Source organism: Ornithorhynchus anatinus, chromosome 5 (genome assembly GCF_004115215.2).
Source record: "Ornithorhynchus anatinus isolate Pmale09 chromosome 5, mOrnAna1.pri.v4, whole genome shotgun sequence".
Classification (NCBI taxonomy): Eukaryota; Metazoa; Chordata; class Mammalia; order Monotremata; family Ornithorhynchidae; genus Ornithorhynchus; species Ornithorhynchus anatinus.
The window spans coordinates 102,341,159-102,354,889 of NC_041732.1; the positions used below are offsets into that span (position 1 = coordinate 102,341,159).

Sequence of the window (13,731 nt, forward strand, 5' to 3'; positions counted from 1 at the left end):
GCAGATCCGGGATTCGAACCCATGACCTCCGACTCCCAAGCCCAGGCTCTTGCCCCTGAGCCACGCTGAATACCACGTGAGATAGAGACTGTGTCAGACGTGATGATCGCGAATCTACCCCAACGCTTAGTACAGGGCCTGGCACAGAGTAAGTGCTTAACAAATGCTGCCATTATTAACTCCGATATACGTGGGTGTCAATATCAATTGTACGATTTAAGAGAAAAATCCCTTACCTAATCCTGTAAAGTAGATTGAAATTTCTCTATCATTTTAACCTATTTACAACTCACGGGAGAAACTTGGGGAAAAACAGTCCCCCAATATTAAGTACCGTGTTCCGTGTATTTATTTTGGGGTTGTCTTATTCCGCACTATCCCAAATGAACGCGCCTGCCCTTTTGTGCCTAAATTAATATTTTGGTTTGCACTTGCTTTCTGGACAGGTGTCGTACCATTTGTCTCGTAAGAAGCTGTGATTGACGACAGAATAACATGAGTGATTCCAAGATAGAGTCGCTGTTCTTCACCAGTCTGCCAGATTTTCAAAAACTCTGCGCTGTCCGCGTGACGCTAAATCATGCGGTACCGGACACGGAGATCAGGAGTGCACAGATGAAAATGTGCAGGTAGGCGTGTACATGTGAGGGCGTGTGTGGGGCCTAGAGAAGCAGCCTGGCCTAGTGGATAGAGCACAGGCCTAGGAGCCAGGAGGACCTGGGTTCCAATCCTGACTCTGCCCCTTATCTGCAGTGTGACCTTGGGCAAGTCGCTTAACTTCTCTGTGCTTCAGTTATCTCATCTGTAAAATAGGGATTAAGACTGTGAGTCCTTTGTGGGACAGGGACTATGTCCAACCTGATTTACTTTTATCTACCCCCGCGCTCAGAACAGTGCTTGGCATGTAGTAAGCGCTTAACAAATACTACAACTTTACAAGTACCATAACTTTAACAAGTACCACAACTATTATTATTATTATTACATTGTAGCTACCCCGGTGCTTAATATAGTGCCTAGCACATAGTAAGCGCATAACAAATACCATAATAATTATTATTATTTATTGTACCTACCCCAGTGCTTAGCATTGTGACTGGCACATAGTAAGTGCTTCCTCAAATCTGCCAAACCAGCACACTTCCCCCGTTCAAGATAGTCTGTGAGCCCCACGTGGGGCAACCTGATTACCTTGTATCTACCCCAGTGTTTAGAACAGTGCTTGGCACGTAGTAAGCACTTAACAAATACCAACATTATTATTTAAAGCCCTACTGAAAGCTCACCTCCTCCAGGAGGCCTTCCCAGACTGTGCCCCTCTCTTCCTCTGCTCCTCCTCCCCCCACATCACCCCAACTCGCTCCCTTTGCTCTAGCCCCCCCCCCCCCGCCCCACAGCACTTGTGTATATATGTACATATTTATAATTAAAATTCTATTTATTTTTATTAATGATGTGCATATATTTATAATTCTATTTATTTGTAATGACGATACTGATGCCTGTTTACTTGTTTTGATGTCTGTCTCCCCCCTTGCAGACTGTGAGCCCGTTGTAAGGAGGGATTGTCTCTATTTGTGGCTGAATCGTGCTTCCCATGTGCTTAGTATAGTGCTCTGCACAAAGTAAGCACTCACTAAATACGATTGAATGAATGAACAAACATTATTATTATTATTACTGCAGCACTTAGAACAGTGCTTTGCACATAATAAGCGCTTAACAAACAAATGCCATCATTATTAGTGGGGAACTAATAGTTTAGACTGTGAGCCCGTTTAAACAGCGAGCCCATTTCTGGGCAGGGATTGTCTCTACCTGTTGCCGAATTGTACATTCCAACCGCTTAGTACAGTGCTCTGCACATAGTAAGCGCTCAATAAATATGATTGAATGAATGAATGAATGAATGAATGAATGAATGAATGAATGAATGAATGATGATCGATGTACATTCGAACTAGGGTTTGGGACTGCACAGTGTAATAGACAACTAAATTATTCACCAAGTATTTACAGCCCGAAAGCATTAAAATCTACAAGTAAACTATTAAAGTGAATAAGTATTTTCAAGTCTACAAGTAATAATAATAATAATAATGTTGGTATTTGTTAAGCGCTTACTATGAGCAGAGCACTTTTCTAAGCACTGGGGTAGACACGGGGTAATCAGATTGTCCCACGTGAGGCTCAAAGTCATCATCCCCATTTTACAGATGAGGTAACTGAGGCACCGAGAAGTTAAGTGACTTGCCCACAGTCACACAGCTGACAAGTGGCAGAGTAGCCAATGGGCTAAGTGAGAGCTTTCTCTGAACTACATTGGCACAGAAGGTTGCCAGGATTAGTGTAGTTGTCAGCTGTGTGACTTTGGGCAAGTCACTTCACTTCTCTGTGCTCAGCCACACTGAGAAGCAGCGTGGCTCACTGGAAAGAGCACGGGCTTTGGAGTCAGAGGTCATGGGTTCGAACCCCAGCTCTACCACTTGTCAGCTGTGTGACTTTGGGCAAGTCACTTAACTTCTCGGTGCCTCAGTTACCTCATCTGTAAAATGGGGATTAAGACTGTGAGCCCCACGTGGGACAACCTGATTCCCCTGTGTCTACCCCAACGCTTAGAACAGTGCTCGGCACATAGTAAGTGCTTAACAAATACCAACATTAACATTAACAGTTGCCTCATCTGTAAAATGGGGATAAAAACTGTGAGCCCCACGGGGGACAACCTGATCACCTTGTATCCCCCCCCACCCCAGGGCTTAGAACAGTGCTTGGACACCTAGTAAGCGCTTAACAAATACCATCGTTATTAGTAGTAGTAGTAGTTCAAAGCCAGGACCCTCGGGCAAGTGATGGATGAGCCAGGCAAGTCGTATTCCATGACACAACTTGGGGTGGAACCACAGGTCCAAAGTCAGGGCCAGAAATGGGCGCAGACACAAATCCACTGGCCCACAAACCGCAATTGGATGAAAGAGGCCGCGATTAGCACTGGCCTGCACTCATTCATTCATCCAGTCGTATTAATTGAGTGATTACTGAATATATTTTCATTACCCTATTTATTTTGTTAATGAAATGTACATCGCCTTGATTCCATTGTTTTAATGAGATGTTCATCCCCTCGACTCTATTTATTGCTTTTGTTCTTGTCTGTCCGTCTCCCCGGATTAGACCGTAAGCCCGTCAAAGGACAGGGACTGTCTCTATCTGTTACCCATTTGTACATTCCAAGCACTTAGTACAGTGCTCTGCACGTAGTAAGCGCTCAATAAGTACTATTGAATGAATACTGTGCGCTAAGTGCTTGGAAAGTTCACTTCGGCAACAGATGGAGACAATCCCTACCCAACGAAAGGCTCAGATAAAAGATCTCAAAAAGCCAGTCCGGAAGAGAATGTCTTCAGAAGCGCCTCGCTGCTGTCCTAATTCAATGCTAATTGATATATACTTAGAGAAATGGTATAAAGTGAAAGCAAAGAGAATATACCTAGCTGTAAATTCATTATTAAATTAATAATAGTGATATAGTAAATTAAAATATCAAATTAATAGTTAAATTATTGATATTTTTTCATCTCCCCAGGCAATTGCTGTTTTCACAGCCTGATGTTCTGGCTTCACCTGATCCCGGAAGGCTCGACAAAATTTTGGTAGTAATGGCGGTTAGTAATATCTCTAATATCTTCTGAATTCTTCCACCTTAATGGGAGAAATTGTATCGTTAAAGAAATCATCACGCGCTTACTACGATGCTCTGCCCACAGTAAGCGCTCAATAAATATGATTGAATGATTGAAAGAAATACAGTTGAAAAGTGCCTGTTTACTTGTGTTGAAGTCTGTCTCCCCCACTTCTGGATTGTGAGCCTGTCGTTGGGCAGGAATTCTCTCTATTTGTTGCTGAATTGTAGTTTCCAAGCGCTTAGTGCAGTGCTCTGCACACAGTAAGCGCTCAATAAATACGATGGAATGAATGAATGAACGCTGTCCCCTGGGGAGAAGGCATAATTAGGGAAGACAAAATGGAGGAGATGAGATTGAAGAAGGACCTTGAGGAAGAGGAGGGTTGAGGTCCGGCAGAACCGAAGGGCGAGTTCATCCATCCATTCTTCGTTCCTATTTATCGAGCGCTTACTCTGTGCAAAGCACAAGTACGATATGACAATAAACAGACACTTTCCCGGCCCACAGCAAGCTTACGGTCTAGAGTTCCAGGCAGAAGAGAGACGGAAAGCTTCTTGTCTAGACTGGAAGTTCCTTGTGGGCAGGGAATGTGTCTGCCAACTCTGTTGTGTTGTACTCTCCTAAGCGATTAGTCCAGGACTCTTCACACGGTAAGCCCTCAATAAATAATCATCATAATAATAATAACGCTGGGATTCGTTAAGCGCTTACTATGTGCCAAGCACTGTTCTAAGCGCTGGGGTAGATACAAGGGAATTAGGTTGTCCCATGTGGGGCTCACGATCTTCATCCCCATTTTGCAGACGAGGTGACTGAGGCACAGAGACGTTAAGTGACTTGCCCAAGGTCACACAGCTGACAAGGGGCGGAGGCGGGATTAGAACCCGTAACCTCGGACTCCCAAGCCCCGGGTCTTTCCATGGAGCCACACTGCTTCTCTACCATTTACTGATTGAAGGAATGGCTTGCTCATGGGGTCAGAAGCAGGAGAGACGAGAATATGGTGCAGTTAAACAGGTTCGCCTGAGGGGAGTGAAGAGTGTGAGCTGGGGTGTGCTGGGAGAAGGGAGTGGAGAGGTAGGAGGGCGCGCACTGGTGGAGTGTCTTTAAGCCAGTGATCAGGAGTTTCTGCTCGATGGAGAGAGATGTATTCCTTCATTCAACCATATTTATTGAGCGCTTACTCTGTGCAAAGCACTGTATTAAGCGCTTGGGAGATTCTCTTATTAGATGCCGTGGAATCATTCGAGAAGCAATGTGGCTTAGTGGAAAGAGCCCGGGCTTGGGAGTCAGAGGACGTGGGTTCTAATCCCGCTCCGCCGCTTGTCGGCTGGGTGACCTTGGGCAAGTCACTTAACTTCTCTGTGCCTCAGTTCCCTCATCTGTAAAATGGGGATGAAGACTGTGAGCCCTACGTGGGACAACCTGATTTCCCTGTATCTACCCCAGCGCTTAGAACAGTGCCCTGCACATAGTAAGCGCTTAACAAATACCAACAGTGAGAAGCAGCGTGGCTCTGTGGAAAGAGCCCGGGCTTGGAAGTCAGAAGGTGGTGGGTTTGAATCCCGGCTCTGCCACTTGTCAACTGTGTGACTGGGGGAAAGTCACTTCACTTCTCTGGACCTCAGTCACCTCATCTGTAAAATGGGGATTAAGACTGTGAGCCTCATGTGGGACAAGCTGATTACCCTGTATCTCCCCCAGCACTTAGAACAGTGCTCGGCACATAGTAAGAGCTTAGCAAATGCCAACATTATTACTATTATTCATTCAATAGTATTTATTGAGTGCTTACTATGTGCGGAGCACTGTACTAAGCACTTGGACAATTCAGCAACAGATAGAGACATTCCCCATTAGAGAAGCAGCGTGGCTTAGTGGAAAGACCCCAGACTTGGGAGCCAGAGGTCATGGGTTTGAATCCCGGCTCTGCCACTTGTCAGCTGTGTGACTGTGGACAAGTCACTTCACTTCTCTGTGCCTCAGTTACCTCATCTGTAAAATGGGGATTAAGACTGGGAGCCTCATGTGGGACAACCTGATTACCCCATATCTCCCCCAGCACTTAGAACAGTGCTCTGCACATAGTAAGTGCTTAACGAATACCAACATTACTATTATTATTGTTCATAGGAGGGGCTTGGGACAATACAATATAACCATAAACCGACATATTCCCTGCCCACAAAGAGCTTACAGTCTAGGTGACCAGTGATAGGATAGGCACCTAGGCCCATCTCCTCCAAGAAGCCTTCCCTGGCTGCACCCTCCTCTCCTCTTCTCCCGCTCCCTTCTGCACCGCTCTGACTTACTCCTTCATTCGTCCTCCCTCCCGTATCAGCACCTATTCATGTATCTCTACGTCTGTAATTTATTTATTTATTTACCTATTTATTTATTTGTATTAATGTCTGTCTCCCCCTTTAAAAAAAAATGGTGGTATTTGTTAAGGGCTTACTATGTGCAAAGCACTGTTCTAAGCGCTGGGGGATACAAGGTGATCAGGTTGTCCCACGTGGGGCTCACAGTTTTAATCCCCATTTGACAGATGAGGTAACTGAGGCACAGAGAAGTTAAGTGACTTGCCCCAAGTCACACAGCTGGCAAGCGGCAGAGCCGGGATTCGAACCCATGAACTCTGAATCCCAAGCCCAGGCTCTTTCCACTGTGCCACGCTGCTTCTCTAGACCGTGAGCTCCTTATGGGCAGGAATGTGTCTGTTTGTTGTTGTATTGGACCCTTCCAAGCGCCTAGTACAGTGCTTTGTACCCAGTAAGCGCTCAATGAATACGATTGAATGAAGGTTTTTGAGGTGTCGGGAGGTATTTTAGAAGAATGATAAGGGCAGCAGAGTGAAGGAGGGACTGAAGAGCGAGAAGGCTGATATAGTAGTCAAGCCTAGATTCATTCATTCATTTGATCGTATTTATTGAGCACTTCCTGTGTGCAGAACACTGTGGCAAGTGTCTGGTGGTGGCTGGGTGGGAGGGCGAGAAGGAAGGAGCAGAGCTGATACTTTAGCAGTAGACTGAAAACCAACCAATCGGTGGTATTTATTGAGCACTTACTATGTGCAGAGCACTGTTCTAAGCACTTGGGAGAATATAAAAGAAGAGAATTAGCAGTCACGTTCCCTGCCCGTAATGAACTTACAGTCTAGAGGGAAAGACAGACATTAATATGAATAAATAAGTCACATGGAAAGTTAAAGAGAGGGAAGTCAAGGATAATGCTCTCTTTCTCTTCTCCCTCTCCCGTCCGCTTCACACTGACTCGCTCCCTTCATTCATCCCTCCCTCCCAGCCCCACACCACTTATGTCCATATCTGTCATTTATTTATTTCTATTGATGTCTGTCTCCCCCTCTAGACTGTAAACTCGCTGTGGGCAGGGAATGTACTGTCCCAAGCGCTTAGTACAGTGCTCTGCATGCAGAAAGGGCTCAATAGGTAAATGAATGACTGAAATGCCACTTCAAGGAGAAGTGAGTGTCTTCAAGTCTGGAATTCTTTTCCAGGCCTCGAAATAATTAGATCCGTTTTCATTCAATTGTATTTATTGAGCGCTTACTATGTGCAGAGCACTGTACTAAGCGCTTGGAATGTACAAATCGGTAACAGATACGGTCCCTGCCCTTTGACGGGCTTACAGTCTAATCAGAAAATTAAGTAGTTTTCTATTTAACATAGCAAGAAGAAATCCCCAGGTGACTACTATTTCTGGTCCCTCCTTCCCTGTGTTACCCGTGGCATCTGCTCAGCCTCAAGAAATGGAAATTCAGGAAATTCTTACTTCAAGAAGTCAATCCTTCATTCAGTGGTATTCCTTGAACATTTACTATGTGCAAAGCACTGCACTAAGACCTTGGGAGAGTACAGTACAACAGAGTTAGACATGGTCTCCCTGCCCACAGCGAGCTTACGGTTTAGAAGAACGGGCATCATAACGATTTCGAGGCTTTGTAAGGCTTAGGAGAGCCGTGATCGAGTGGAAAGTTATCCTCCTCATAGGCTTGTTCTGCCAGATTGAACTCTGTACTTTCTGAACTTTTTTTTCCTTGGACTTTCTATATTGGATTATGTAAATATTTTATTTAAAATAGCCCATGTTTTAATTTCTTTTAGATTACATTTTACAAAAGTGGAAAGCTTCAAGATTACGCTAGGAGTCATGGAGCTACGGTAAGTTTTAAAAGGGAATGTTAATTCCTAATATGTTTATCCTGTGGACGGTAAGCGCCTCGCAGGCCAGGGATCGCATCTACCAACTCAGTTGTGTTGTACTTCCCGAAAAGTCAGTACAGTAAGCGCCCAGTAAATACCATTGATTGATCCATTTCACCTACAGACTTGCAAAGTGCAGGAGTTTGTCTTTCTCGGTGTTTATTTTTGTGGAATTCATTGAGAAAGAAAAAGTCTCTTGCCTAACAGCTGCCTGAAGCACAGTCCAATCAATCAATCATATTTATTGAGTGCTTACTATGTGCAGAGCACTGTTCTCAGCGCTTGGGAGAGTACCATACGACAGAATTAGCAGTCAGAGCCCCGGTCCATAAGCTGATTATCTTCTGATGACTCTCCCCTCCTTCAAAGTCTTATCGAAGGCCCATCTCCTCCCAGAGGCCTTCCCTGACTGCGCTCTCCTTTCCTCTTCTCCCACTCCTTTCTGCGTCACCCTGACTTGCCCCCTTTATTCACCCCAGCACCACACCACTTATGTCCATATCTATCATATATTTACTTCTATTAATATCTGTCTCCCCCTCTAGATGGTAAGCTCATTGCGGGCAGGGAATGTGTCTGTTTATTGTTCTATTTTACTCTCCCAAGTGCTTAGTACAGTGCTGTGCACACATTATGCACTCAACAAATACCACTGACTAACTGACTCTGATCCTTTCCCCCTCTTTCTCCTACTTCCTGCTGCTTTTGGACATTTCACTGCCCACCGAAGCCTGGATGGGGACGGAGAAGAGAAATAAACTCTAATCTGTTCATTTTCATTTGTATTGGCGATTCTGATTAGAGGGTTAGTGAGAAAGGAGCCAAACTGTTGAATAAAATCATCATCATTAATGGTATTTATTCATTCATTCATTCAATCTATTTATTGAGCGCTTACTGCGTGCAGAGCACTTGGGAGAGTACAGTATAACAACAGACACATTCCCTGCCATTTATTGAGCGCTTAGTGTGTACAGGCCCTGTCCTAAGGGCTTGGGAGAGTACAATCTAACAGAGTTGGCAGACACACTTCCTGCCCACAACGGACTTTCAGTCTAGAGGGGGAGGAAAACAGTAATATAAAATAAATTATAATTTATAATTTATATTTGTGAACATAAGCACTGTGGGGCTGAGGATGATACGAAAAGCAAATGCCTAAAGGTCACAGATCCAAATGCTTAGTCGCAGCAGAAGGGAGAGGGAGCTGGGGGAAAAAGGGCTTCATCGGGGAGTAAAGTGGATGGTTCTCATCTAATATTTCTGTTTCTCCATGTTATTTCTGTTAGCCTTTTCCACCAAGAATGGGTAAATTGAGCCATATGGACATAAGGGCTGTGGTGCTGAGACAGGGGATGAACAAGAGGAGCAAGTCAGGGTGACATAGAAGGGAGTGGGAGAAGATTCCGGTTCTTTTCCCTGTGTTCTTCCTTTCAGCGTTTAGAACAGTGCTTGGCACATAGAAATCGCTTATCAAGACCATAATAATAATTATTATTCCTCTCCCCAACTCCTACCAAAGCTCCAGGCAGCCACTGTGTCCGGCTCAATAAATAGTACCGATGGATTGATAAATAATCGGCTCTGTTAGCCAGTTATGCATTATTGAAGACTTTTCTTTAGATATTATTTCTGCTCGCTGTGGGCAGGGAACGTATCTTCCAACTCAGTTATATTGTCCGCTCCAAACCACTTAGGCCAGTGCTCTGCACAGAGTAAGCGCTCAACAAATACCACGGATTGATTGATTGCAAAGCTAAGGAGGGTTTTCCCGTAGAAACGTCTATTTTTGATCTGAGATGTAACAATCTTCTTGCCTTTGGAACGTTCTTGCCCGAAGTGAATTGTTATTCTGGGAGTCACGTGACATGAACCCCAATTCTGTGCCCATTCAGAAATCCTTGGGGAAACCCTTTGGACCTGGAGAGGAAGATAGCTAAAAAAGATGAGCTCCAGCTTTCATTTATTCATTCAATCGTATTTATTGAGCATTTACTGTGTGCAGAGCTCTGTACTAGGTGCTTGAAAGGGTACAATACAGCAATAAATGGACACATTCCCTCCCCACAACGAGCTTGCAGTTTAGAGCGGAGGAGGCAGACATTAATAGAAATAAATTACGGATGTGGACATAAGTGCCGTCAACTTCCTTGTCCTGGTTGTTCCCCATCTTTGAGCTGCCGGTTTCTTCTGGCGGCTCTTTTTTCTCGGGAACCTGGTTTTCCTCTCTCTCTTTATTCGACGCTGTGGCTCCCTGAGCTTTGAGAGGAGTTGGGGAGAGGAATAATAATTATTATTATGGTACTTGTTAAGTGATTACTATGGACCAAGCACTGTTCTAAACGCTGAGAGGAAGAACACAGGGGAAAGAACCAGAATCTTCTCCCACTCCCTTCTTTGACACCCTTGTCCCAGTCCCACAGCACTCACGTCCGTATCGATCTTTTATTTCTTTCTATTAATGCCTGTCTCCCCTTCTGGACTCTTAGCTCTTTGTGGGCAGCGAATGTGTCTGTTTATTGTTGAACTCTCCCAAGCACTTAGTACAGTGCTTAGCACATGGTAAGCGCTCAATAAATAGGATCGGATGAATAAAAGAGGGGATGGAAAGGAGGAAGGAGGAAGGAAGAAGCATAATGGAGGAAAGGGGTAGCACTTTGCCATTAGAGAAGTTCATTCAGTAGTATTTATTGAGCGCTTCCTATGTGCAGAGCACTGTACTAAGCGCTTGGAATGTACAAATCGGTAACAGATAGAGACAGTCCCTGCCCTTTGACGGGCTTACGGTCTAATCGGGGGAGACGGGCAGACAAGAACAATAGCAATAAATAGAATCGAGGGGATGAACGTCTCATTAAAACAATAGCAAATAAATAGAATCAAGGCGATGTACATTTCATTAACAAAATAAATAGGGTAATGAAGTGTGGAGCGTCAGTCAATCAGTGGTATTTATTGAGCGCTTATTGTGTGCCGAGCACGGTGCCAGGCCGACTTTATGGACGGCAGTCGTCCGAGACTGACCATCTTCCAGCTGCTGGACACTCTGTCCCCAAAGGAACAAGTTGAAGCAATGTGGTCTAGCTGACAGAGCCGGGGCCTGCGAGTCCAAAGGACCTGGGTTCTCTCACTCACTCTCACTCAATAGTATTTATTGAGCTCTTACTATGTGCAGAGCACTGTACTAAGCGCTTGGAATGTACAATTGGGCAACAGATAGAGACCATCCCTGCCCAATGACAGGCTCACGGTCTAAAGGGGGAGACCGACAGCAAAGCAAAACAGAACAAAACAAAACATCATCAAGACTAAGCATTGGGAGGGAATACCCAGGTGGCAATTAGACACGATCCCTGCCTCTCATGGGGCTCACAATCTATTTAATATTAATATTTAGAATGGTATCTCTTAAGCAGCGTGGCTCAGTGGAAAGAGCCTGGGCTTGGGAGTCAGAGGTCGTGGGTTCAAATTCCAGCTCTGCCACTTGTCAGCTGGGTGACTGTGGGCAAGTCACTTCATTTCTCTGTGCCTCAGTTACCTGATCTGTAAAATGGGGATAAAGACTGTGAGCCTCAGGTGGGACAACCTGGTCACCCTGTATCTCCCCCAGTGCTTAGAACAGTGTTCTGCACATAGTAAGCATTTAACAAATACCAACATTATTATTATTATTATTATTATTATTGTTAAGCACTTACTATGTGCCAAGCACTGTTCTAAGCAGTGTGGGTTCTTATCCTGGCATCACCACTTGTCTGCTCTGTGACCCTGGACATGTCACTTAGGACCTAGGGGAGGAGGAACGGGGGAAGAGGGGAACAGAAGTTGACCTTGGGCAAGTTACTTAACTTCTGTGAGCCTCAGGGAAGTGTTAACAAGTCTCTGTGCCTCAGAGGAGTGTAAAGTAGCAGTGTAGCTCAGTGGAAAGAGCCCGGGCTTGGGAGTCAGAGGTCATGGGTTCTAATTCTGACTCTCCCACTTGTCAGCTAGGTGACCTTGGGCAAGTCACTTCACTTCTCTGGGCCTCAGTGACCTCATCTGGAAAATGGGGATGAAGACTGAGAGTCCCCCCCCGTGGGACAACCTGATTACCTTGTTTCTCCCCCAGCACCTAGAACAGTGCTTGGCACATAGTAAGCGCTTAACAAATACCATCATCATTATTAGTATAACTACCCCAGGGCTTAGTTCAATGTCTGGCCTGTAATGAGTGCTTAACAAAAAAAAAAAGGTGTCACCTCTCTGACCAAAGAGGCCAGTTGGATCCAGCGGAGGAGCAGTGTGACCTAGGGGATAGAGCCCGGGCCTGGGAGTTGTCGGCTTCTGTAAAATAAATGTCACGGCAACATAACCCAAGGGGTTTATTATTGCAATAGTGATACGGATTGGGTGAGTACGGATAGCCTGCTTCTCTAAAAGCGGGTTCCATCCTCACTGGCATAAAAGTAGAAAGTGCAGTCTATTAAGAGTCCGGGGTTAAAGAGAAGGTAACTTTTCGCCGCGAATCCTCCTCTCCGACATCATTCTAACACTTCCGCTTCCCCGCTTCTGACAAGGACCAACGGAGGATTCTCCACGTTGGTTTTCGGCTTATCTAGGTGATAGTGCTGGATTCTCTATTTCTTTCCCTATTTATCTCGTTTTTCACGGCTGGGAAAGATGGGCAGGGAGAGGTGACCTATGCAAGGTTAAGGTTAAGTTACAGCACACAAAATGGATTCCAAAAAGCTAAAATGGAGTTGTCTGGACTTGGGTCACCTTCCCCAGAGTCAGAAGGACCTGGATTCTCACCCCGGCTCTGCCACGTGTCTGCTCTGTGACCCTGGGCAAGTCACTTCACTTCTCTGGGCCTCAGTGACCTCATCTGGAAAATGGGAATCAAGATTGTGAGCCCTAAGTGGGCTCACGTACAAGTTACGTTGTGTCTCCCCCAGCTCTTAGAACAAGGCTTGGTAGATAGTAAGTGATTAACAAATACCATCATCATTATTATTATTATACGGGGACTGTCTCCAATCTCATTACCTTGCATCTACCCCAGGGCTTAGAACAGTGCCTGACACATAGTAAGCTCTTAACGAATACCATAAAAAAAAAAAGTATTGCCCTTTGGGCACGAAGTGAGAGAGGGAGGAATGGGACACATTCAACTGTAAACTCCTCAAGGACAGAACCTACGTGGGTAACTGTTTCGCCCCTCAGAAAGTCAGTCGGAAAGTGACTAGCCCATGGAATTCAGTAGTGCTTGAGAAACAACGTGGTCTAGTGGGTAGAGCCCAGGCTATGGAGTCAGAAAAATCTAGGTTCTACTCCCAGCTCAGCCATCTGTCTGCTGTGGGGCCTTGGGCCAGCCCGTTGTTGGGTAGGGATGGTCTCTGTTTGTTGCCGAACTGTACTTTCCAGGAGCTCAGTACAGTGCTCTGTACACGGTAAGCGCTCAGTCAATACGATTAAATGAAGGAATGAATGAACTTCATTTTTCTGGGCCTTCATTGCCTCATTATCAAATGGGGATTAAGACTGTGGACCCCGTGTAGGACGTGGACTATGTCCAACCTATTTATTTAATTATTTATTTGTGTACATTAATATCCGTCTCACCCTCTAGACTGTGAGCTCATTGTGGGCAGGGAATGTATCTGTTTGTTGTTGTGTTGTGCTTTCCCAAGCACTTAGGTCAGCGCTTTGCACCCAGTAAGCGCTTAAGAAATACAGTTGAATGAATGAACGAATGAACCTTTTAACTACTCCAGTGCTTAGTACAGTGCCTAGAGTAAGCGCTTAACAAATACAAAAAAAATGGAACCCAACTTTGAGTTGGC

The 13,731-nt window shown here is 45.1% G+C and overlaps 1 protein-coding gene across 1 annotated transcript in view; it reads left to right on the top strand.

Annotated features, from left to right (window-relative positions):
• The first annotated feature begins 451 nt into the window (after nucleotides 1-451).
• C5H18orf63 (chromosome 5 C18orf63 homolog) overlaps nucleotides 452-13,731 on the top strand; it is a 41,123-nt gene continuing 27,843 nt past the window's right edge. The window contains exons 1-3 of the mRNA XM_029066180.2: nucleotides 452-629; nucleotides 3,587-3,665; nucleotides 7,811-7,867. Of these exons, the coding sequence (XP_028922013.1) occupies nucleotides 496-629; nucleotides 3,587-3,665; nucleotides 7,811-7,867 (270 nt within the window). The 5' untranslated portion in view covers nucleotides 452-495. The remainder of the gene's footprint in view (nucleotides 630-3,586; nucleotides 3,666-7,810; nucleotides 7,868-13,731) is intronic.